A 26998-nucleotide genomic window follows, 5' to 3' on the forward strand; every position below is an offset into this window, starting at 1 on the left:
CAGTGATGTCTTTATCTGCTGGGCTTGATTCATGCTCACAGAAGTCTCCTATGCACAGCTGTAAAAGGCCAGCAGGGTGTTTGTTCCTGTATTCAGCATGGAAATATATTGGGCTCAAAACAGAGCATCTTCTTAAAGCCAGAAAAGATACCCTCTTGCCAAGTCAGTGCTTAAAGTGTGGCTTCTTCACATATAATTTTCATTCTCTGAAATCTAGACATGGTGAGCTGATTTTTTTTTTGCAATATTTATGTAATTTTAAAAAAATAAATTGTAGGCTGATGGTGCTGGGGTTTGCACCAATGTATATCTTTCTACAGTGTAAACCAGGATTTGTTGCTAAAATATATTTACATGCAGCAGGCTTCTGGTCTCTTAACTTTTGATATCAATAAGTCCATTTTAAATTTTTTTTGGCTTTATCAACATTTGCAATTAGAGAAAAAATATTGTTCTGCAAAGTGTGAAAAGGGAAATTGTGTGAGCAATTTTAAGAGAGAAAACAAGGCCTCTGTTTTGGTTTCATTGGTGGATGTTTATCAAATTTAAACAACATCCAAGTGTGTCACCTGGCTGTGACAATAGAGCTGTCTAAGGCATGTGTTGCTTGGGATTTCTTTTTTTAAATTCAGCACTTGAACATTGGATTAGCTGAGTAGTCTTAGGTATTTTCAAGATATACAGATTATTTTGTTGTAGAAAAGACTCAGAACTGGAATCTGCAGAGGAAAAGCAGTTCCCAAAGGACTTTTTGGTGCAAATAAACTCATGATAGGCTTGCCCAAATCCCAGCATGCTGATTAGCTGCAGACTAACGTCACCACCATGAAAACAGTATTTGCTTCAATTTATGCAAATCTATAAATTGCCTTTAATTAATTTGATGTATTCCTGCTTGCAGAATTTGCTGAAATTGTGGAACACAGTATCTAAGGGTTCAAGTACATAACGCCCATTTATGTATCATACAAGCAATAAATCATCATAACTCAGTTTAAAAAGATGATTAGATTCCCTTTCTGTATGATGAATGGCATAACATAAGCTATTGAGGGATTTAATTCTAGATATTTGCAGAAAAATGAAGGAGGATTTGGGATCTTAGTTCTAAGAATAACATGAATAAGAGTAACAACACCTTCTTTAGAGCAAATATTTTCTGAAATGCAGTTTCCAACACAGAGAAGTGAGTTCTTGCACGTTTGACTGAGGTGCTGCTTCATGAGGGTTTTACCCTCAGTAAATATTTGGGTGATCTCCAGGAAATCTCCCAAATATTGTGTGTTGGGGAGACCCAGCCCAGAACTGTGCAAGGCTACAGTAAATTATATATTATATTACAGTAGATTATTATATATTTATTTAGTAAATATATATCCTGAGAAGTGTTAAGTAAAAATGACTTTTTTTTTTCTGTCATTGGGGGAGGTGCAGTTTAAAAATAGTAGCACAACTTATAAATGTGTGTGTTTAAATTTGAATCTGGCTGTATCTTGATAAAAGATAAAAGAACCCATCCCTTATCTCAGATTCATACAACTGCATGGCACTCATAATGTGTTATTATAAACATGTGTTTGTGGGTAATGTGATGTGTGATAGACATTGCTTCTAATTTTAAAATGTCCTTAACAAAGAATTGATCCCAACCAAGTAATGAATATGATTTTGTGAGCGTTGCCTTGCAATAACCCACATCAGTTATTCTTCAGCATCCCTTCAGCTTTTCCTTCCCCACATTGTTTTTATGTTATTCCCTACTTGCATTGTTCTTTCACTCAACTGCTTCCTTTTCTGCCTCCAGGATGAGATTCTGTGCCAAATCAATGCTTCTGTCTGACTGGCTCTTTCTGCTCTATGTGTTAATGGTCTGCTGTAAATTGTTGTCCGCCTCTAGTCACCATCCCCGGGGGCACACAGGTAGGAGCTTTTAAACTCATTATGTGCTACTGAGACCAATTAATACCACTTGCAGCATGTTAGAGCCCACTTTCTAGCAATGGATAATTGATGAGGCTGTTGACAGCATGTTATAATCAGTGCAATAGGTTAAAAATACACCACCAACAAGGAATAATAAAAAAAGAAGAGTTATTGTAAATGTTCATGGCTTTTCTCTAGTTATTTATGTACTGAAGCTCGCCAGGAGGTTTTTGGAGTGACTTCATGACTGCTAGGTCTTTGGCATTTGTTTGTGTCATTTTGCTTTGTCCTTATCCAAAAACATTCTGAAATGTATCTTTATCTTCACCCTCTTAATCCTGTTGTTATCAACTGACTTTACAGCAGTGGTGGGCAATAAATCGAAGCCCTCAGACTCATGTTAGCCATTTCTCCCACTGACTGACACAAATTCTGACCTGTGCTTAGATCAGCCTCTGATACTCTCCTCCTTTTCCTAACTGGCATAATGAGGAAAACAAAGATCTTGCTTTTAAGGGATGGACTATTGTAGTAGGGAAATACCTACCAGGCAGGATGGGTTATCATATTATAAATGCCAGAAAAAGCTCAGAACAAGCTGGATTGACTTCCAGCCTGGATTTTTGTGGCAACATCTCTGGTAGGATCTTGCAGACATCAGCTTGAAAGCAAAAAGAGAAGATGTACCAGTGCAAGTCTTGAATAAAATGGGATAGCTGTGCTAAGACTGTGCCACATTTGATCCCACTAGAGAGAGGTAAGGTAACAAAATACCCCCTGTCAGACCTGCTCTTCAGGAGAGATCAGAAGTCTGGCTGCAAACCCCACAATGGGTCTGTTCTCAGCACCATAGTCAGCTTCATGGCTTGGGGATTTCTGCAAGTGTTCCTCTCTGTGATGTGCCCCTAAATCAGGTGTTACACCTCGAATCCACGTGTGATGTCCTCAGATCTGAGCCAGACTCCTGTGGGTCCAGGTCTAATGTTAGCATCCACTCCCCTCAGGGCTGGGAAGTGAGGATGCATTTGGTAGAGGCTCCATCCTCCAGGAGAGACAAACTATTGATCTCTCTCCTGGCTGCTTCCAGTGGCTGTCTGGGCAGGAGCTAAAGGCTCCTCCTGTGCTCACCAAAATATCTCCAGAACTGGCAGGCAGGACTGACTGACCTGCACGTAGCTGCTGTGTCTGTGAGAGCTACAAAACTCCTCCTTGCCTTCCCCCATCACCAGCTCTGCTTTCCCTGGCTGGGCAGCTGTAAAACACAGCCACAGTTTGTGGAGAGTAACTGGACTGAGAGGCAAAAGCCTGAGGAGTGACTCCAGTGCAGCCAGTGGTGGAGGATGACCCACGTGGCTGCTCTGGGAATGAGTTGTGCCCCTTCTATGAGGAAGGGGGTCTGTGCACAATCACCAGTTAATAGCAGAGCATTTCAGAGCTGACTCTGGACAAACCTGGAGAAGAGCAGCTTCTGTCATTTGGGGAGTGGTCATGTCAGAAGAAATGTTATTTTTGTCCTTTCAAGATGCACTTTGCCTGTATACCTAAGGGAAATACCTGTAATAAGGCAGCAGTGATATTGTATTGTGGGCTTGTATGATGAACACAGTGTATTATGTGAATCATGACAATATTTTTTACATGAAATTTTGGACTACTTGAGAGCATACCTTAAATTGACACCAGGAATTCTTTGCACCTTATCAAAGAGGTACCTCAAACACAGTCAAGTTGCTTGACTTGAAGTATGTTTGTGTGCTGTGACTTCTCTGGTGAGCTAAAAGAAGGTTCTGCTCCTCATCAATAGCTTGGTCCAGCTGTGGAGCTGTTTTTCAAATGGACCCCCTTGAAGCTGGAGCCTTCATGCACCTTTTTAGATCATGATATCCTGTTCTTCCCCAAGTGTGAGTTTCCCTCCTTTGCACACTGAAGTGACCCCCATCCCTCTTTGATTCCATGTGGTAAATGAAGCAGTGATCCCATTTCTGATTCTCCAGCTCCCTAAATCTGACTCTTGGCACCACAGAGAATTTAGGGATCTGTTCTCAAGGGATCTGCATTTCCCAGCCCCATCTTATCTTTGCTGCCTGACACAACACATAGATTGCCCTTCTAATGGATAATCAAATCTCTGATGGAATCCATTATGTGAGCAAGGTGCTGCCTTGTTCATCAGGAAAACAAATAATTCAGAGCTTTTAGCAGAGCCTGTTTTGTGGAAAGCAAATAATTAGCCTCATTTATTTCATACAAATTAGCATGTTCTTGGATAGCAATTGAGATAAAATTTTTGCAGTCAATAGGCAGCATTCCCATTTTTCAAAGTAAAATGTCCTGAAGCACATTAGAGGGATGAATCCAAGGCTTGGGTTCAGCAAGGGCTTTGTCCTTTAGGTCCAGCATCTGTCCCCTGACAGGTACTGCTGAGCTGGGAGATGTGAGGAGCCCAACCCGGGGTGCTCTGAGAGGAGCTGGTTTTTGAGAGCAGGTTGTGTCTGCTCCTGACAATCAGTGTGTTTCAAATAATTTACTCGACATCATCAGCACCTTTAAATAAGTGTGTGCTCACTACAGCTAAGAAACTTTGTTAACTAGGAGCAGACAAGAGAATTTAAGATGAAAAGTGGGAATCGACTTCTTCTTTTCAAAATGCTGCCATTTTTAAGGAGCCTCATCTGGGAAAAGACAATTATTGACCTAGGTCATGCTAGATGATGCCTGAAAAAATCACATTTGGCAGCTGTGTGCCCTATTCAGGCAGGGACGGAGACTGGATCTTATGGACCCAAGAGCCATCCTGCTCCTGAAAAGTGGGAGAGAATGGCATTGAGAAATCCCTTTGACAATGGAGGCTCTTCCCTGGAATGAAGTGTAAGACAGACCTGGTTCTTTCTTTTGCTCTGTGAAATATTCACCGCAAATACCCCCTGAAATACCTGTCAGAGGAGAAATGTTCAATCCTGCCTTGCTCTGGAGCAGTTTGGATCTTGAACTCAGCTTGGAGACTGCAGCCTGTTTTTCATTGGAACAGTGATTGCCCTGACTGACAGAGGCAAAAGTCAGAGGAGAAATTTTCCTTCTCATCACCATTAGATCATTAAAAATGCCATTTTTAGATCATTGAAGATGCTGCTTGTGCAGATTATTTTAGCAGCCCCATGTATACCTGTGTGGAGAAGAAACATGAGAATATTAATCTGACTTTGTTGCTCTGAATGCCTTCTGAAGAGTTTCTCTTTTGCCCTGACAATAACTAAGGGAAGCATAAGCACCAGTTTTACTTTAAAAAAAAAAAAAAAAAAAATGGCAGTATTTCAGGCTTTTTGAGTACCTAATACCAATATAATGATCAATTCCATGCTGTTCTGGATGAAGCAACATACATTTAGCACCAGAAAAGGTTTGTTTCCACCTCACTGCTCAAAGCCACAAATGAAGAAGCATTGAGAAGACATTTTTTCAGGTCAGCTCGTGTGAGGGCTGGCCCTGCAGACCCTGAGCTGGCACAGCCAGCTGAGCAGTTTCTGCCATGAATTACCTGGCTTTTTGGAGACTGATTTATGTGGTGATGCTCACCTGCAGTGCTTCCAGCTTTGCTGAAGGGTCTAAATTTTTGGGCAAAATGTTCCACATTACTGTGGTTTTTCACAACTTTAAGGACTTCTTTTCTCTACTTTCAGGGCTTTATAGACAGACTCTGCTCCCACTGGAGTCAGAAGAAAAATCCCTTACTTACACAGGCTCCAGGATTTAATCTCCTTAAAGTAGAGCTGAAAAATTCAGCTTTATATTAGAAATATTGCTGCTTTTAAGAAAACAGGGAAAACCCATGCTGCTTGCTGTCCCTTTATTTTGGGGCTGGAGCATCGTTTTTCCCGGCAGTGCTGCTGGGCAGCCGTGAGATGGATTCCTGTTTCCACCAGAGGGCCCTGCAAGGCTGTGCAAGGGGCTCCAGCACTCACCCACCACCGGCTTCCTCCTGATTTAAATCCCAACTCTGCATTTTGCTAACTAGAATTATGAGTTTTCTGTATTTCCACGGGTCGGGCATGGTTACTGCACAATAAGCTTTAGCCCTTTGTTCTATTTAACTCCTTTTATGTCTTAATGTTTTATTCAGTGTGCTATTTATGTGGTTTATTACCCAGCTTCTAAATACAGGGTGGCTGCAATATACAGCCCTGACTGTAATCTCTTCAAGTAATAAGGTAGGGAAGGCAATTCACTTGAGAAATAGGTTCCCTTTAAGACAAAAAGGAGCAGAATTCTCTGTGTGAAGTTTGTTGGTGCACTTATTTTTGTGGAGAAAAAAGTATAAGAAATTTTTATTTCCCATTTTAATTTTTTTCTCTAAATAACAATGAGAGCTTTTGATATATACGACAGACTTTGAGAATGTCTTCAAATTAGATGCATAGCTATGTTACCAGTAACAATTCAGTGTTGATTTTTTTTTTTTTTAATAGAGTAAAATGTAGCTTCTGGTGTCATTTTCCAGGAATGCACACTTTAACTATGTGGAATGTGATTGCATATGGAAATATTTGTGTATTCCTGGGAGCTGAGGGGTGGGAGGGGGAGAATTACAGATGAACTTTTAAATGTGCATGAGTTGTGTTTCAAATGTCATTGTTTCAAAAGTGGGAGGGAAATTCTATAATAAAAAAGAGTCTCATTTAATACAAATGGTCAAGCCCAGTTTGTCAAACTGTAGAGCAGGAGGCTGATACCAAGCTCTTCCTGCAGTGTCAAAGTGACCTTATTTTAAAGCCATTGGGGAAAGCTTGTGAAAATATTGTCTTTATTTTGTCCATTTTACATTGATACCATCATTTATTTTTTTACATAGCTGCCACCTGCTGTAAATGATAATCTTTATATTCCATTGACCAAAATTCTAACCAGGAAAGCTTTCTTTACTCTGTGTCTTTTCTTTTAAACCTACTTCTCCCAAACTTAGATCTGATAACAGAAAAAAATATTACCTTGCAAATGGATTGTCTTGTGCTAGAGTGAGACAGAAATGGTTGGATAAGTGTAAATCCACAAATAGAATGGAAAAGATCTTGTCCTTGGTGTTCACTTGAGTGAAGTGATGCAACAAAAAGCTCTGTTCTGGGTTTCCATGGAGGTCAGCCTGCTGAGTCCTTGGGAGGATGGATGCCAGAGTGATGAAGGCAAGAGATTGAGATGTAAAGGACTTGCATCAGTTCCTTGCTCTGAAATGATTAAAAGACCTGCCTAAGATGAAGTCCTGACCCCACTGAAGTGGGAGTTTGATTCCTCTGTGATTTAGTTTCCAGCCCACTCCGGATGTGTCTCAGCAGAAAAGTTAAACTCCATAGTTATGATTTTATTAAAGCTAAAAGCAGTCACTCACAGAATTCACCATTGGCAAATCACTGCCTTTTTGAAGGATGGGAACTCTTTTAGGGTCTGTTCTTCTATTGATCCCCAGCTCTGTGCTCACTGGCTGGGCTGCACTGCCACAGCCTTCCAGTTAACATTGATTGTGACAGCAGGGCAGAGCCTGCCCCAGAATTACAGTCCCATTTCTGTGTAATTGTAAGGCCTTTCATCCCAAATGGGTGGCTGCCCAGGCCTGAATGAATGCCCATGGCAATGGGCAGCAGTTTCTGGTGATTTATTTAGGCTGTCTGGTTTTGTCTGTCTGCCTGGTGAAGGGAGGCTCAGAGGCTGCCAGGGAGGGATTACTCTCCTGGTGGGTTTCATTTGCCCACCTGGCTGTGGGTGGGTACAAAATACTCACCTTGTGTTGAAGAGCAGGAGATCTGTGTCATCCTTGGCTGTGGCATCAGGCGTGGGCAGCTGTGCCTGCTCCACTCCCACTCTGGAGTGCCCAGCTCTGCTCTGGTGCCAAGCACAGTGCTCTCCCTCCAGAGAGCTGCCCCTCAACTTTAACTTTGAAAGTTTGTGGTGCTGATGTGCCCGGTTTCAAGGGCATCTTTGAGCAAGCACTTCTTGGAAACCGTTATTAATTAATAATGGAAGAACCTGGCAATGGAATTTTTTTTTTACTAACATTTAAGTGTTTTGCTGGCAGAGCACCTCGGGATTGCTGCTGGTAGCCCTTTGCTGCTGCTGCTTTTCAGTGTTTGGCAGCATCCTTGCATTCCTTCAGGAGAGTGACAACTGATAGCAGACAATGGATTCTAAATCAGGAGATTAAAGATGTCTTGTAGGCTTCAGCAGGGTAATCTCTCCTCATCACACTGGACATGGAAGCTGCACCTGACATTCATTATCTTCCAGGGTGGCAATCTTTAACAATACCTCCAGAAATGCCAGAAGTTATGAGTGGAAAATTCTGGGATCAGCAGTCCTGTTGCTTAGTGTTTGGCCTTTATTTATTTATTTATTTCCTTTATTTCCACTTATTTTTTCTCCTTATGGATATCATCCTTATGCCTTGCAGTCTGTAAATGGTCAACAGTCTTCTGATTTATGTTTTTATTTTGGGAATTAATGACCAGGTAAGTGTGAGGCAAGATTTCCCTTAGCTTTATTTCCTACTTGCATCCTCCTGATACCGATTCTTTTTATACCTGTGTTTCCAATAGAATCTTAACACGTAGTGAATATTTTGGAATAAGCAGATTTATTTTGATGCCTTTTTTCTGTACAAACAGTCACAAATTAGCTGGGGTGGAATGGCAGGCTCTGTGTTTTAGCAGACCTGGGGTGTGTTAACAGCTGTTTGTAGGGTGTTGCATCACTTTTGCTGGTTTTAGCTGATAGCAAAAACAAGATTATGATTGTAAAGCAAAAATACAAATGTATCAAGGTGTACATTTCATAAATGAACCCAACTTTTGGGTTTATTTTATTTTCAGATTGGGTGTAAAACCTTAAAATCTCTTTTGTGCTCTGTATATCCCATCTTCTACAGCTTCCATTCTTTTCCCAGGAGATTTCCTTCTGCATAACAGCAAATAAGGCTGAGAGGGAGCAGACACTGACCCTGCTTGTTCATGGTGTCCCTGATTGTCTCTGAAAGGGACACAAAATCTCTCCTGACTTGCCATGTTGGAGGTGCCCTTTTCAGAGGAGATCAAACAGGAAGATCTTAAGACTCTGTGTCAGCACTGACACTTGTTACTAAATTTTCTCAGATTTGTCTTTAGAAAACATAATTTATTGAAAATGTTAAAAATCAAGTCAGAATATAACTTGAGAAAAGAGCATATGATGTCAGTTGGCTTAACTCACCCCAGCAATGTGAGTGTCTGGCATGAATTGTGGCTGTGCTGATGATTTCTGTCCAGTGAGTCCTTTCAGCAGATGCTGGTATTCTTCCAGCTGGAAAAAATAAAGCAAAACAAATTAAAAAAAAAAAAACCCAACCAAAACTAAGTAAACTGAAATTTCTAAAAGAATTTGAATGCAGAAATAAGTCCTTGCTGTTCTCTGCAGGCACTCTATTGGAGTTAGTAGTGTTGTGTCACTGAGGAAAAAAAATGTAGCTGATAATTTTATTTTCAGTGTTTCTAAATGCATATTGTTGAAAGAAAGTCTGATTGCTCTGCAAGGATTGTCACTTGCTTGGCTGGGTGTCCAACTCTGTCTGTTTTTAGGAATGGCTGCTGACAACTGAGTTTAATAATTTACTTGCCTAGAGTTAATTTTTCAGCCTTTGTTCCTCTTCCAAGGTTTCAGAAATATGGAGACAGTATAATGGGTTTTATTATCAGATCTATGTTCAATGTTGTTTGAATTATATGGAAAAAAGCAATAGTTTGATATTTCATTCAGAAACACTGTGACAGATGGGCTATTTTTCTCCCCCTACCATGCACTATTTTTAATATTTCATTTGGAAATACAAAAGACCCCTCAACTTTGTGTTGACACTCTTCAGAAATTGAGTAAAATTGCTGCCCTCAGCAAAATGCAATTTACTGCAAGGGATGCCACAGTCCCCAAACAAGGAGCCAAGATAATTAGTCTGCAACAGACAAATAAGTCTGCTATGCTAATGTGATGAAACATCCTTTTATCAGACTGCATCACATGATAGTTTGTGCCAAGCTAGAGAGAAAAGAGAGTTTACTCTGAAAACATGTCCTCTTCTGGGGCAACAAATCTAATCCAGCAGTGACTTGAAAGAATTTTCCTGACCCTTCCCTGGTATCAAGGGATTTGGGTTGACTGAATTCTGGATCAAACCCAAGACCTGAGTAGGGTTTTTTGCAAAATCATTTCCATTTTTCTTTTGGCTGTAGCCAGAACAGCATCAAAGCAGCATTAAAAAGAGCTAGGGCTGCAGAAGGAGCAGTTGATCAGGGAATAAAGGTGATTCAGCATTTTCTCTGTATCATCCCTCCAAGAAAGAGAAGGGTCTTTGCCCCAAATCCTACAGCCTAAATAAACAGTGATGTCTCCTCTGGCAGCCAGACCAAAGCAATAGAAGGTGTTTGTCAGCACCATGACCTGCTTTACCAGCCAAGTGTGATCATTCTCATTTAAGAGATGGAGATGAAACCCTTGTGTGCATGCTGGACACTTCCATGTCTTGGGAATCAACAGGTCTCAGGTGCAGAACAGAGCCAGGGGTCAGGTTTGGATGGTCCTGCCTGAGCTGTGATTTATGCAAACACCACACTTAAACACCACCACTGTGCTGGCCAGCACAGGTACCACCTGCCACAGCTGGCAAGTGGCTGGGGAGCTCCTTCCCAAACTCATTTCCAGCATTTCTCAGTCCAGAGTCTGTTAGCTGAGTTGGTCAAAAGGCACTGCAAAGAAAGGACATTTATTCTTATTTATTAGGTTTTGCTCACTATATATTTTTGGTGAAATATGACATGACCTTTCAGCCTGAGATCTGTTAGATGATAAATATTATTAGCAGGGTCACTCCTTGACCAGGGGAAAGCTGCCTGTTGTGCAGTGATGGATTCAGTCAGGGGACAAGCAGAGGGAAGGTGTCTGGTTTGTGGCGGCCTCAGCAGATGGTTGTACTGAGGATATTGCTAATTGCCACTGCTCTTATATTAGCATGGTGATTAGGAACTGGTTTGCTACTTGGCTGTGGGGATGGGCAGAGAAGAAATGGGCTCCTGGTGTCTCAGGTGAGAGCACAGGGGTTGTGCATCCGCTGGCTGACCCTGGTTTCATGCAGTGTGAAGCACAGGTGACACCAAGGAACCTGGAGCTGAGGGGCAGCAGGTACCGGCCTCCAGCAGAGGAGGGATCAGTGATGTTATAACACCCTGTAAATAAAGCATTAAACAAAGTGATTCTGAATATAAAAAGAAATTGGTATGAAAATCACAAGGACAAACACCATGCTTCAGTAAGAGTGTGTGTAAAAATCCAATTGCAAAGTGCTCTCTGGGGCAATGAGAGTTATTTAGTCTTTTTTGTATAAATCTGGTGATTTAAGCTATTTGCTTTGTGAAAGGACTGCAGGATGAACAGGATGTGAGTCTTAGGGAAAAGAAAGGCAGAAATCCCTTTCAGTGGAGACGGGATCTCATGATGTCATTGAACACTTGATAGGCCAATTGAAATTCAAAAATCACATTTAAATTTCTGAATGATGACATGAGAGGAAGATAAATAGGTCTGCACTAATGATTACATAACCTCTTGGCTAGAATCAAATAATATGTTGTACATTTTCTGTTAAGTCTGCGGTCCTGTGTCCAAAAAAGTGCTAAAGTTCAAAATGCATTTGAGAAGTAACATCGTGGAAATGTCCAAAGCTGAGTTTATTCTTCACCTTAGGTGCTGTGCAAGTCTTGTTTGTAGGGGTGTGTGAATGATCAGGGCTTTAATGCTCCAGTTAACTTGTTTAACAGGTAAATGGATTTATTGTGTTTTGGCACAGAGGCAAATCAAGGATATCTCTCTACTGACAGAATGCAACTATCCTAAATGAGTCCTCCTGAAATTAATCACTGGGAGTGTCCTGGGCTGGGTGTCTTGCTCAGACAGAGCTGAGCTGAACACAGGGCAGTAAATCAAAGCAGATACCCTTGCAGAGTCTCTGTAAAAGCTGACTTAGTGCCTGGTGCAGCCTGTAATCACAGGCAGCCCTGGCTTCTGCCTGTGACTCCAGTAGAGTGATTTTATAGCACTCAGGACTTTCTGGGGAGTGGAGGAGTTCTGGTTGTGCCCCTGCTTTCCTGGCAGGTTGACTGTACAGGGAGGACAACATGTCAGGCTTTCAAACTGTTATAAAAACCCCAAGATAATCAAACCAGATGAAATGTGGATTATGATTCTCCCATTCTGCCAGTGGTGCAGTTTAATATTAGGTACTGGTTTAGCAGTCACAGTTCACCTGTTTCCCCCCATACACCAAAAATAAAGCAGCACCCCCTTCTTTGTTGGCTGCTACACCACTACTGCTCTTTGGGAGAATTCTGTGTAGTGGGATTTAAAGATGAGTTAAATTAGAAGTGGATAGATTATCATTTTATGTTTCTTGTAGCAATTTTACAGGAAATATGAAGGTCTGAAAAATGCAGAGACTGACACTTCTCTGTCTCAGCAGTGTCTCAGAGCAGAGCACTGATTGTGCAGCTGAACTGCTGAGGAAAGCTTTGTCTTTTCCTCTTTCCTGATCCCAAGTCAGCCAACTTTCCCCCTGCTTCCCTCCCATTCTCCTTGATTTGGAGGAGTCTGTCCCGTTGATGTCTTGCTGTAGTCTCCTATTAGCATCAGGAATTTATCTTCTTCATAAATTGCCCTGTAGACAGTACCCTGACAATTTGTGTTGGCTTTAAATTGTTGTCACTGTCTCTGCTTCATCATCCACAAGTAATGATGTTGGTAATGAAAATGTTATGCTATCATTTACAAATTCTTAGCTTGTCTGTAATCTTTGAGGAGATGATAAGTAGATAGCAGAATATCAAAGTCTCATTTTGCTCTACGTGTATTCTGAGCACCCAAATACTGAAACAAGGCAGATACAGGCTTTTAAAGCTAGATTTAACAAGATATTTAGGTACCTATCACAGCAGATTAACAGCCAGTAGGATTTTTCTAGTGGGTTGATGTGGGTATGTGCTGAACCTCCATTTTAAGTGCAGTGAAATTCTGGATCTGAAGACTTGGAATTTGTGCTGGTATAAGATAGATAAGATCCTGCACGTTACAAAGCTCTGTGTCACCATTCCTCTCTCAGCTCCAGCATCTTAAACACCTCAAGTGCTGCAGGGTGGAAGTAGATTGAGTCCATGGACTGATTTCCCAGGCAGCATGAGGAGTGAGTCTGGGCAGGAGGTGCCTCTTTGTGCCTTGTGCAGAAGGAGCAGACTCTTACAAATGTTTCTGTGGTGATGTTCACAGGGGTCCCAGGAAGAGGGAGGAGATGAGGATCTGACTCCATGTTTCAGAAGGCTGATTTATTATTTTATGATATATATATAATATTAAAGCTATACTAAAAGAATAGAAGAAAGGATTTCTTCAGAAGGCTGAAGTAAAGAAGAAAAGGAATGATAACAAACAGTTTGTACTGACTCTCTGCGACCAGCTGGACTGTGGTTGGCCATTAATTAGAAACAACACATGGACCAATCAAGATCACACCTGTTGATTCCACAGCAGCTGATAACCATTGTTTACATTTTGTTCCTGAGGTCTTTCAGTTTCTCAGCTAGAAAAAATCTAAGGAAGGATTTTTTCATAAATAGTCATGTAAAACTTATTCTAATATAGAAATTTCCTTCTGAGGCATGCAAAGGGAATGAGAGGAGATCCCTGGCGAGCTGGTCTCAACTCTGCCCCTGCAGCCCAGCTGGGCTGGAGTGGCCATTAATTAGTAAACACCTCTCTCGAAGATCTATCTACCTGTTGCATTCCACAGCAGCAGATAACCATTGTTTACATTTTGTTCCTGAGGTCTTTCAGCTTCTCAGCAGAAAAAATCCTAAGGAAAGGATTTTTCATAAAACACGTCTGTGACAGGCTTCTTATCCACGCTTTATTTTCCTTTCCCTGCACACCTCAGCCTTGCTGGGCATTGCCAGGAGGTGCAGCAGGAGCATCCCTGTGCCCGTGGCTGGTTCTGCATCCTCTGCCGGGTCCCTGTGCCGAGCCCCGCTGGATGGCAGCAGCGCCACAGCCACGGCCTGAGCGCTGCCACGCTCCCACAGGGAACACGCTCTCCCACATTTCCACGGGATTTTCTCCCCACTTCATCTCTTATTTACCTCTCTGTGTGTCCAGGAGAGGCACAGCTCGGTGTTTAGCTGGCTCAGTGTCCAACACGTGTGTTGCTGTTGCAGATTTTGCAGGAGCAGGGGCCAGGTGAGGCACTGAGGAGGGGACGCATCCCTGGTGTGGTGACCCTGCAGCAGGACCAGCCCAGCCCGCTGCTTCCCAGGCACATCTGGACCTGGGAAGAGAAATGAAATTGAGCCCGAACGTTTCCTTTCCAAGTTTTATTAGGCTGTATCAACAGCAATTAAAGCAGGCAGGTATTTACTGCCTGATAGCGCCGACAAATAATTTAATTTTGCACTGCTTAAAAAATGATCCTCGTCTTAGCAGGCTTTGTAATTAGGTTTGACCTTAAGCAGCCCCACGTTCCTCATGTTGGTATCCTCGTGTTAGAAGCAGTTATCTGAATTTTGGAGTCTATTTAAAATGTAAATTATGTTTCTTAAAATTTGTAACAACATCTCGTACAGCATCAAGATGTTTAACGTTTATGTTATAAAGGTACATAATAACTAAATGTTTCACAACCAGATGCCATGATTTTATGCTGAGTTCTTGGACCTGCAATACTTTATTTGTGTGCTCGTATTTAAATGAGATCCAGCTCAGCTCCAAGGGTAACAATCTATTATGATAAAAGTGTGGGCAGTTCACCTCAGTGTCACTGCTGTATTTTTCAGCTATTCATGTGTGGACTCTGTACTGTGAGAGAAAATATCTTGCTGTCAGCTACAGAATTTACTAATTATCCAAGAGCAATTTAAAGAAATGCATCGACTGAATATTTAGTTGCAGGAGACCAGATGTTAAAAACCAAAAAGCTCTGTCTTGTTCATTGAAGTTTGGGCTCTACCTAGATACCCAAGATGTTGCTATCATTTGAATTTTAATTTTTGTGGGACTTTCTCATGTTAAAGAAAAACCCTGACTGTACAAATTTTTATTTTAGATCACAGCAGCTTTCTTTGGAATTGGTTCTAGGTTTAAGAGAAAATATTTGTGTTTACAAGGGTGTGAATATGGCATTAAGTGGTTGCAATAAGGATAGTGCTGTTTGTTGCAAGCAGGAAATATGAGATCAGAACAGACTATTTCCCTAGAACAGCAGAGCTATAAATGCTGAATTATTAACAGTAAATCCACAGTATTTCCTTTTGGATATGTAGAAGAGACTTAATCCCAGCCACAGGCCTTTGTGATGGTTTTAGGCAAGAATATGGAGACAATGAAGTGAGGAAAATTGCTATATGGAAAAAAATTGCAAGCTTAGAGCTGGTACAGGCATGACCTCTGTTATAGCTCTTAATCCTGGAATGAAACAAGATTTTGGCAACTTGTTCACCTCCTTCTGAACTTGCTTGCAGATACAGTGACACAAAACTGTTTCAAACTTATCAACACCAGCACTGGCTGAATGCATTATCTGATGCTGCACTGTGGAAATTGGGGCTGTTTGATTTACATGACTCTCCCAGCTGTTGGATTGATCTGGTTGGCTTAAAAGCTGCAAGGAAAAATTGCTTTGAAGGAGAGTTTTTAAAAAGTAAAGAGATCCCTTAGTTTTGTGTTAATTGTGCCATGCAGGGAAGATATTTCATTAGCATTATTAATCTAGGACTGTGCCTGGCCCTGTGGGAGAGTGCTGTGCATGCTCCAGGTGACAGAAGATGGAATATCCATGGAGAGGACAGAGCAGCTCTAGCTGGCAGACATAAAATAATCCATATGAAAATGAGGAGTTTTAGGGAACTTTGAAAGTTTTAAGGCCACATCTTAGAAGTGCACTGGGATTTGGTCCTGTACATTCATTATGAAATGATACAGTTTAATCAAGAGGTGATTTATGCACCGGTAACAGTGGTATAGACAGGCTGCTGCTAAATTCATCCTGATATTGGTGTCTTGTTCCAAGTGTTGGGATTGGCTACAGGTGATAAGAACAATACTTTTTTTCTGTCCTAAGCAAGTGATTTCTTCTCTTTAGTTCTTTACATTTCAATTTGCTCTTATGATGATATTTGTCAGTTCAACAGTCCAGCATGTTCTGAATTAATTATGAAATGCTTCAGAGTAAATGGAACTGGGACTGCTGCAGAGAACAGGAGATTGCTGTGGTTTGCTGAGTTTAGTGAGACTCTGTATTTCACAGTGCTTTCCTAAAGGGCAGCCATGTGTGCACCTTGAATTTCAAACACTTCTTAACCCTGAAGGACTGAAATTCTAAAGGAGCAGGAGAGATGATATTTTCCAGCGCCTCCACCTGTCAGTGACTCCCCAGTAATTTTTGAGAGTGCTGGAACAACAGGGGTTGTGTCAGTGCAGACTGTGACCCAAACACTGGGCTCCATCCCTCCCAGCACAGCCTGTGCTGTTCTCAGGTGTCAGTGTCCAGCTCACACTTGGTTTCTGTTCCATTAAATTTTGATTATTAGATCTCATCCCTTTGAGACATCAAACATTAGATATCATCAGCAAATGCTGAACTGGAAAGGTCATTGTTTTCAGTGTTCCCTTAAGACTCTTCTGAAAACCCCACTTTTCAAGTCTTTTATTAGTCAGATTTGTTACATGAACAATGTCATTCCTCATTCTCAAATGACAGGGCAACACCAATAGTAGCTCACCTTTAATTTCTTTAGTGTTTTTTTGTGTTCAGTGACGAAGTTATAAAATATGTGTAGCAGGATGCCATAAATAACTGCAAGCTGAGAACAGAATAATGATGGAAAGCAACTAGTTAGCCAGATCATTTAACTGCAATGCTTTGTACTGCCAGGAAGGACTCACACCAGGTTGGTTGCAGAGCTGTTGTTCCGAACCTTCTTGAAACCTGGAAGGTGTGTAATTTGAGAACTCTTATGGATTTCTTTATATAATAGTTCCAAGAAGCCTTGCCCCCTGTGACCTAATTATGTCACCTGCATGCTGCACAACTTTGTTCTCAAGCAAGACTGCCACGGGCATGTGAGCTTTGTACTGAATTTTTTTTAAAATTGGACTTCATCTTTTCTTCCCCTCTCTCCCAGTACAAGCTCCTTGACTTTAACATTTTACCTTAGGTTGGATACTTCACTCTTTTTTTCCCCCCTTGGTGTTTTGCTTATGTTTTTGTTGTGTGTTTTTTGGGGTTTTTTTCCTTTTTTTTTTTTTTTTTTTCCAAAAGGCCGAGGATGCAATGCTACAACTAATTTGTATTTTTAATCTGTACCTTGTAATTAGAGCTAGGAGGGGCTGGAGGGAGATGCCAAATGAGTAAGAGCTTTTCCTTTAAAAGCTCTCCAGGCACATAACCGAGTTTTGGGAGAGCTTTAAAGGAAAGCACTAATGAAATTCCTGCAGAAAAGGAAAAATAAGCCAACAAAATTAAGACTTAAAATGTGCTATTTTTATTCAGGACTGGGGTTAAAAAGACTTTGCTACCCCCTGGGTTCACTCTCAGATAAAACATGTGAATCACTAATTATTATATTCTTTTTGTGCGGATGAGTTTCTACCCCATTGATTTCCCCAGTACTGAGATTTTTAGGTGATTGAAGATGATGTTGATGTTACTTGGAGGTTTGGCATTGTTTTACCTCAGCTTTGTTCGAAAACCAGGCTGTTTTTACTGTGAGATCAGTAATTTTCATGAAGTTTTGTTTTTCTAGAGGGCAAAACTCCAAAGCACAAACACCAACTTATTTAAGTCTTGGAAATTGAATAACTGTGGAATTGTGAAGGTTTAGAAATACACCTTTCACTCAAGCAGAGCAATGAATTAGAAACAAACCTGTCATGGTTATAACTTGCAGGAAGGTGCTGGTGGTGAGAAAGACTTGAGGTGGCAGAGCAGGTCTCTTGTGCAGCTGAAATAGGTGGTTCCCATCCTTTTGGGCAGGATTCTGCAGTTTAAAGCCAGTAGATCTCCAATGGCAGAGCAGCACAGAGCTTTGTGCATGGATCTGCTGATGGGATTGCTTTAGCACAGAGCATTCTTTGTTTCTGGGAAACACATATGCAAAATTTTCATTGTCTGTTCCCTTCTGAGTGCATGTGGCTCCATGCGCACAGTGAACTCCAGTGCCTTTCCTCTGCCAGCTGATCCTCTATGGGCCCCTGACTTCTGCTCTCTGTGGCTTTTCTCCCTAATCTGTGACAACCTTTATTTAAAAATACCAGTTTGTAGAATGGAAATGATGGCTCTGAACATTTCTCTGAAGCAGAGACATTGCAGAGCTGAGCCATGTTGTTCACTGGCAGGTTATGCTGTGCATGAGAGGATGATTTTGCATTCCATGTGCAAGAAGGAGCACATGCCTCAGCTTGTGCTGGTGCTCCCAAGGACAAATGAAAACAAATGTTGAATGAGATTTCTTTTGATAAAGAAGATAACCAGTTAAAATGAAACTTAAACCTTTTACTTATGTAAGACTACCTTTTAGTCTTTCTAAAGAAGAGACATCCAGGTGAACACACTGGGTCTTAGCTGGCATTGCTTAAAAGTGGATTATTCCCTCTCTTCCCTGGTGGGGGCCATTAATAGCTGCCTTTCCCTCATCTTATTTTTGTATGCAAAGCTGGTTTTCTCTCCATAATATTTAGTACCTATTCTCTATCATTTGAGTTTTCCAGAGAGGTTTGGGTGATTTTTTTGTTTTCTGTGGCTTAGTGAAGACAACTTTCTCTCCTGTCATAGCTGGAGGACCAGGCTGAAGATCCAAGTGAAGTAAGATCCATAGTCTGAAGAAAGAGAAGGACCACTAGCTATCAGGATTTGTGAACTGAAGAGTAAATGATGGAGATTTTTATATTTCTAAAACTAAATTGGGAAATTAGCAATATCCCCCATCATCCAGGGCATTCTCAGCTATACCTCTAACTTAGGTATATTAGTTTTCCAAGTGTTGTAAATAAAATTAATGGGCCTGACTTTGTTTATGGGCTGTGTCTCTGTGCAGGCACAGCCCTGGTGCAAGCACTCCCATCCTGGTGTTAGCAGGCAGCTGTAAACCTCTATTCCTTATGGCTCCCTTGTAGCTCTGTGCTCTGATGCAGCTCAGCATGCAGATTTTTGAGTAAGGAGAGGCAATAGTTTTCAACATAAACAAGTCCACTGGGTCACATTAACCTCCTTCAGTCTCTGTGTTAAATAATTAAAATAAACTAGGTAATGTTTAACTATACGTATTTAGAGGCTTTCTGGAGGAGCTTATTAGTTCAATATTCTAATACAGTGTCTTAAACCTTCCTGAGCTCCAGGATCCCTTATTAAATATTTAGTGCATATTGCTGAAAAAGTCAAGATTTGCTTTATTTCTTACAAGTAATGTCTATTCTAAAAACTCACTCAGCCTTTAAAACACTGGCCATCTATAAATACTACTTTTCTCAAGTTGTCATTTCTTGCAGCAAGGAGTATTTTTCATTTGTACCAATCTTAATAGCACCCCAAGAATGAATACTTGCAGGAGGCTCTGCAGTGCATCCTTGCTGCATTCTGTAGTACCACCTCAAATACCTTTTTAAGCAATTCATTTGACAGCAGCTCCTTTGGATAGAAAGAAGATGTGTGTCAGCTGCTGACTGTGCTTGGGAGACATCAATATTTCTCCTCTTCTGCTTCTAAAACTGTCAAAATGAAATTAGTTAATTGGTGGGTACTTTAGTGTAGTTGCTGTGGGATAATAATTATTGGTGACAAGATCTGCTGGATGTGCACTAATACAGTACAGCAAAACCTGAAATTTGGAAATGTAAGGCATTATCCTGCACTGCTATTATGACTAGTCATTTTGCCACAGTCTGACTTGCTAGAGATTCAAACCTTCAAGTTCAAGGACTTCTTGCCAGGAGAGAGAAGGTTTTGCTTTGTGCAGAGCAGAGTTTTATAAGAATTGCCACATAGCTAAGCAGCAGCAGCTTAGTGGATTAAAATAGCATCAGTGATATCTCCAGTCTCTGGGGTAATGAGTTCTAAGCAAGGCAAAGACCTCCAGGAAGGGATTTTGTTTCTGTGGAGTCTCTATCAGATGTTAGTGAATAATAAACAAATAACAGGTTTTTTCACTGAGTCCATTCTCATTTTGGCTAATTGCCTGTCTTGGTTCAGTACTTCTAAAGACAAGACACAAACCACTTTGCATTTACCTTTACACCCAGGCCTGATTTCTTACTGCAAGCAACACAAATGCTGTGTTTTCCCTTTGCCTCCAGCCAGAAACTGGTCACCCCTGCTCCAGAATTGTCCCTCAGTACTTTAATTCATCACTTTCCATGTTGTGGTGTGGTCTGAACTGTCAGCTGGGAGAAAAGGGTCCCTGCTCAGCCCCTATGACAGCAGCACCTTGCAGTGAGAAGGTATCTGAGGAAACCCTTCACAGAATCCTGCAAACAAAGCTGCTTTCCACTTCTAACAGACTCCCCATAAATGCTCTGTGTGCCATAAAACATAAACTACCAAAAAATCCACCCCTGTACAGATGCTTAAAGTTACTCAGGAGCTGACAAAGGCTGACGTGTTGGACTGGCAGCATGCTGCATCTCTAACACAGGATCTGTTCACTCTGGTCATTGCCATCCACCTCTCCCATGGAACTCACCTGTGCTTCAGGCTGTGCACCATGGTCAGTCATAGCTCTGTTCTCACAATGCTGGGAAGGAGAAATGCTAGGTGAGAAACTCTTTTAAAGAGGATAATCCCAATTTTGACAAGGTGTTTCATGCACAAATATGTTTGTTTCTTCACTTGCAGTATTTTCAGGTTTTATGGGGTCTAAATTAACAGATTCTTCTTCTCTACTCACTGAATTTTTTTTCTGAAATTTGATGGACATGTAAAAAGTTAACTAAAAAAAAATTCTTCTGGTTTGAACTGACAGGAATATTAGAAGAAATAGAAACCTATTCTCTCTTACCCAACTTCAGTGCTTTTTGAATAACAATATATTACTGAAGTTCCTGATAAAATGTCAGTGATTTTAAATAAATAAAAGGGAGAATGAATTATGATTCTCAAAATACTGTACCTTTTAATCTTAGAGAGCAAAATGCATTCCTGAAGGAGAAATAATGCTGGTTTTTTTCCTAGACAATTACAAGTAGATGTCAGGTTTGTTGCCAAATAACATGTCTGATTTCATGTCTAATAGTTAGTGGAATTTAATGAGTACAAACTGAAAAGTGGAATGGTTCTCAGTAGGAAGGGAGCTGAGTTCTTCTTTGACACACCCTGCTGTTCAGTGGCTTGTAAAAGATACCCACAGGTGGCAATTCAGTGCTCTCAGTGCCTTGCCTGTGTGAAAGAATAAATGTGAAGCCAGGGCACACTGGGAACAAACCCACCCTGGCTCACAGGCTCAGTAGATTTCAAGAGGAGTGAAAAAGGGCAGCCTTTTAACTAAAGGAGGGTGTTGGTGGTCTGAGATTTTACTATTGATATTTCAGGTACTTGATATTGAAGGTAATTATACTTAAAACTTATGTAAGGAGTGAAATTTATACTAAATGCAGTGGTTCAGGCTTTCAGGTGCCCCACTGCTGCAGTCAGTTTGGAAGAAATACTTGAAAACTCCTCCAAGTTCTTTTCTGGAGATCATTTGCCAGCTGGCTCCATCAGAACCCTGTACTGTGGCCTCTGTGGAGACAGCAGGGAAATCCTTGTGAGGGCTGAAGGGGGCTAAGAGAGAGATGGAGAGAGGCTAATGAGACTAATTTACAAGGGCCTGTAGTGACAAGAGAAGGGGGAATGGCTTCAAACTGAAAGAGAGCAGCTTTAGATGGGATATTGGGAAGGAATTCTTGGCTGTGGGGGTGTTTGCCCAATAGAAGGGGCCCATGGCAGGCAGGTTGGAACTGATTTTCCACGTCCCTTCTAACCCAAGCCGATGATTTGATGATTTTATTATTATCTCACTTTTCTGCCACTGTCCCACCCACCACCAGTGTTTGGCTCAGGGACTCCCATGTGGATGTTCCCTTCCTTGGGGCTGTCCTGGTACCTGGGGGAATCACATCTTTGTGATGGCTCAGTTGTCCAGCACTTGCCTCTAGGATGTGTGAGAGTTAAGAGCCTCTGAGGAACAGGTGATGCTGAAATTTGCAATTTACTCAGCCCGTGTGGAACTGGGGGTGCTGGAAATGCGTGTGGTTTCTGGTACTTTCCTGCTCTTTTTAGGAAACTTGCATAGCAAATTTCCTTCAGGTAAAAGTAGGGCGCTCTAAATGAAGTGTCAGATGTTTCTAATATCTGAAAGTTTAATTCTCTCTGGTGCTGAGCCTTGTAAACCAATGCTTTGTATGACTTGGAGTTAGGAGCACTCTGTACATGGCCAGGTCAAATTATGAGGACATTTATTGTCAGCTCATTGGTCTGGTTTGCTGTGTAGGTTTGAATTGTGATTAAAGATAAACCATAATTTTGCAGCCTCACAGAACATAGAATACTTGGATCAGGATAGTGAGAAACCTGTTTTCTTGTTTGTAAGTGAGCTCTTCTGGGGTTTTGTTGCTGAAGCTGGATCCCTTCTCAGCTAAGGCTACTTCCAAAGTGTACATATTTATGATAACCTCAGGCCATCTGCCACTGATTTCAGAATGAATTAAAATATTCATTCTAGATGTATCCTGCCTTATCACAGCCACTGATTCACAGTGGAATGTATCTTTTGCTGTATTTTCTTGTTTTAAGCCCAATACATTTTTTATACTCATTTTAGAATCTTTTAAGTCTTCCACATTTTTTGTCTCTCCCTTAGCCTTTGCCCAAAAATAAAGGGGAAATTTTACCTTAGATTCTGTACTGCCATTTTTGCATTCTCAGAAGAAATTTGTTGGGGACTGCAATTAAAATTATTACATATTTCACCTGTAATTCAGGAGTAAAAAGTAAATTACTTTGTTAGAAGTATTTAAACAGAAATCTTGCAGGCACTTAATCACATATGAAATAACAAAAGACTTTTGAAAAGCCATTCTATTTCTGCATTGTCATGTTGAATACCACCATGCCTGTTCCCCAACAATAAAATTTTTTAATATTTGTTAAGCAAAACTCATTTTTATTAAGTGCAGAAATGTAGGTATTTTTACATTACAAGGCTCAGACTATTTCATTAAAGAAAAGTCATGGCAGTTCAAGTGGGTGAGTTATTTTCCTTGAGAGTTCTGTTTGCCAAGGTAGAATTAAACTGGGCTAGGCAGGACTGTCAGTGTGCTGACAATTGAGTTCTCTTCAGGTAGTGCAGAAACCAACCTGTTAATTATATTGTTTAATCTCAACTGGCCAGGTTTGCATGCTCTGAAGGTGGATAGTCGCTATAAGGAAAATCTTGTAATTTCTTGTGCTCAGAAGAGGTGCCTGCAAATAATTACAAGATGCAATCACATGAGATCAGGAAGCTTTGATGGATTAGTAATGAGATGTAGAGCCTTTCACCTCAAGGTTGTTCCTAAGCCAGGAAGTGCCCTCAGACAGGTGCTGGGTTTGCAGTGAGCTGGAGCTCTCTCTGTTGATAAGTACAAATTCACTGAAGAAAAATTGCCATGGCTGTGCTTTTCTCTCCGTCTCCTTCCCTCTTATCCAGAGAGGAGACAGAATTTCTGCTGTTTTCTTGGATTGTGCTGACTGAGGGAGATGAATGTGATTCTGGGCAGGTTCCTGCAGCTGGGAGCTGCCTGCTGGGCAGTGATGATGCTGCTGGACACGAGAGCTCTGGCGTGGGCACTGGAGGGAGCCCAGCAGCAGGAGGCAGCGCAGCAGTTCGTGTTTAAAGCAGAGCCTGCCAGAAGTTCACGTTTAAAGGCTCAAAGAACAGTGTGAGGGAGGCTGTCCAACCCCACACAGCGTCCTGAGAAGCTTTGAAAATAACAGCAGTTGAGCAGGTGTGAATGGAAGGGGAGTCTTTTTCCATGGGCATGTGTGCTGTACTGGGCTGTGGAGCACCTGGCAGCTCCTCACAGACAGTGCCACTAATGCAGCTCTCACTGTCTCCTGCTGCTGGCATTCACTACAGATTAAACTGACCTTTTCTTGGCTTCTCAGGACCTTCAAGCAAGGGGTCTTGCAGAGGAATGTGCCTTTATGGAGCTGCTGCTGCTCTGTAGGAATAGCTATTGCAAACAATGGCTGCTTCCCACCCTGTCTCTGCTGAGGCACTGAGTTGAAAGAAGCATCAAAAGGACACTGAATATAATCTCACAATGTCCATGGATTTTCAAAGTTATCTACTGTTCTGACAATTTATATTGCAAAGCAATGTGTGTTTTGAGATCAAGAAGAGCCACACTGGCAGAAACTGTTTTCTAGTGAGTTAAATCAACACAATTTTTAGGGGTAGAAAACCTCTGCATAAACTGTGGGTTGAAAGGTTTTTTTGAGAATACCATCAGAAAAGACCTGTTAATAGTTTCCCCTTTTTAATATGCTGACTTCAAGAGGAAAACCCAACTGCTTTATTTAGAGTACCATCCTTGTGGAAGGAGTGAAACTAGTGACAACTGTGCCAGGTCACCTTTAACTTGCTCAGGCAGGAGATGGTGGAGCATTGCTGTTAAAGTCAATGGCTCTTGGGGGAGCCTCGCCAGCACTGCAGAAGGTAATGACATGTCCTCTCCTGCCACCTATGGCTGCTCCATTATCCTTGAAAGCAGCCATGAAATTTGCAAGGCTTTAACAGGAACATCTGCTTCTCTCCCTTGGTTGTTTCCCTCACATCTGCAGCGGTGGTGACAGGGCACGTGCTCTTCTTCATTCACCCTCGCTGCTCTGACCTTTCCTGTGGCTCATTTTTTATGCTCTGTCTCCTTAATGACTATTCTAATTCATCTCTGCATTTGCTGATAGTCTTATTAGGGCCAAGGGAAAATTCCCCAGGTGAGGAAGCCTGTTGTTTTCTGGTAAGAATGCAACTTTGTCAAATCTGACAAGCTGGCTGGGACACTTTCAAGGGACAATTTCACTACATTGCTCCTGCAACTTGCCCAGTTGTGACAAGTGTTCCTTCTAAAAAGAGCAATCCCTCTCTTCTGTGGTGAATGAAGTAAATCTCCTTTTCAGAATTACATGCATGATTTACTTCTTTTCTGGCCGACATCTAGAAAAATATCCAAGTGTTCTCCTGCTAGTTAAGCATCTAATTGCTGTAATTTCAAATAGATTTCATTGCCAACACAGGAACGGGACACTTAAAAGCCCTTGGGAATTTGAGACTTCCTCTTCAATTCTAACTCCTCTGAGCTTCTAATCCAAATATGCTTTGTCAAGTGTCCTGGAGCTAAGCCAGTGTCTGTCTGGTTTCCTACAGGCACGGGGAAATGCTATTATTGCATCTGCTGCATCACAAAAGAAATGTGCTCAGTTATTGGGGGGCAGATTTCCATCTCATGGTCAAAAACCCCCTTCCAAATATAATAATCTGCAAGAGTCAAGAGCTCTCTTAGTCCTTTGAGGGATGGCAGTGAGGATTGAATTTCATTCAAGGATCAAACTCCCAGGGTTGTGGTCTCTTTCTGTTAAAGCTGTGACATGGTCTGGGAGGAAGCTTTTGAAACTACTTTCCAATTTGTTCCTGTGGTACATATTGCAGGATATGGTGGCTTCTGTGCCATTATAATGTTATGTTTTAACTTTTCACTTTAAGCTGAATGGCTTAATTAAAATAGAAAATCTACCAAATTGTTGTCAAGGACTGTCAATTTTAATTAGAATGGAAGAAGAGCTGGATTCTTGGATGCTTGGAATGGGATATGTGGAACAAAAAGTAATGTTTTAACTGATAGCTCTTTCATTTCTGAGAAAGGTCTGTTAACACTCTGTCTTTACTGATTTGAACAGCCTTTTTATAATAATTCACATTTTAAGCCTGGGTGAAATGTCTTGATTGTTGCTAGGTGCCAAATAAAAAAAGCTAAATTTATGTAGAACTAGCTGTACACTGACTTCCAAATCAACTTTTTGCTGCACAAAATAATAGGGTTGATCATATAAATGGCATGGAAGAAATAAAGTGTGAGATCAGCACAGTTTGTGTGTTGTGGCAGCACCCACTTGTGCATGCCCAGGTACTGAGCAGAGCTCTCCACATTTGGTCTTTGAACTGCACCCTTCTGGGATTTTTTTTGGGTTATAGCCTGCAATTGGAATGTTAAAAATTGTAGTCTTGCACCTTTATTCTTAGGTAAAAAAGATTAAAAAGTGAAAGTTGAGAGGCTCAAGAGAGCTGCAGAATCTTGAAAAGAGAAAGAAGTATTAATGGTGATGCTTTGACAGAGAATTGTCAGTATAAAAAAGGAAATGTGCAGACCCTGACAACTTCTGAATTCTGACCTTTAAATTATTTTTCTGTCATTAGCAGTGTAAGTTGGGGTCAGGAGTTTAAACGTGGCCCTATGGGAAACAGTTACCAGGTTGATTTTCACTTTATTTTATTGTGATTATATTTTATTGTGTGTCTGTTACAATGCAGCATCAAGTGCTGGGCAGTCTGCAGTGTGTAAGAAAACCCCCATGTTTCAACAGTGCTGACTAAAAAATGTCTGTTGACATTCTGGAAACCTCAATTATGTTTTGCACTTCTGGAAACCTCACTTATGTTTTGCACTTCTGGATCTAGCAGTTAAAATAAGTTCAATTAACTGTTCAGCCAGGTAGGATAGAGTCTGTACATGCTGAAACCACTTAGAAGTCCTCATGCCACTCAGAGTTAAAAATGCATTTGTTCAATTTAGTTTTATGGCCTGTTATTGCTTAACTGGCAGCTGGATCTTACATTTGGGCTGCTGTGATGCTTTCCTTGTCTATTCCATCAGATAAACCCAAGGTAATCATTACAGCTGATATAAAATGAGACAAACTTTGAAAATAATTAATCACTGGTGATCAAGACAGAGGGCTTTTCCCAGGGAT

The 26998-nt window shown here is 41.2% G+C and overlaps 1 protein-coding gene across 6 annotated transcripts in view; it reads left to right on the forward strand.

The window, feature by feature from the left end:
• TAFA4 (TAFA chemokine like family member 4) overlaps positions 1-26998 on the forward strand; it is a 69519-nt gene that overhangs the window by 25666 nt on the left and 16855 nt on the right. For 4 of the 6 annotated variants that reach the window (XM_064724186.1, XM_064724188.1, XM_064724189.1 and 1 more), the window contains one exon: positions 1805-1920. In XM_064724186.1, coding sequence (XP_064580256.1) covers positions 1805-1920 — 116 coding nt within the window. Of the gene's footprint in view, positions 1-25; positions 223-1804; positions 1921-26998 lie in introns of those variants that run through there. The other 2 variants (XM_064724191.1, XM_064724192.1) reach the window with 2 other exon arrangements.

This window comes from Zonotrichia leucophrys, chromosome 12 (assembly GCF_028769735.1).
Source record: "Zonotrichia leucophrys gambelii isolate GWCS_2022_RI chromosome 12, RI_Zleu_2.0, whole genome shotgun sequence".
Classification (NCBI taxonomy): Eukaryota; Metazoa; Chordata; class Aves; order Passeriformes; family Passerellidae; genus Zonotrichia; species Zonotrichia leucophrys.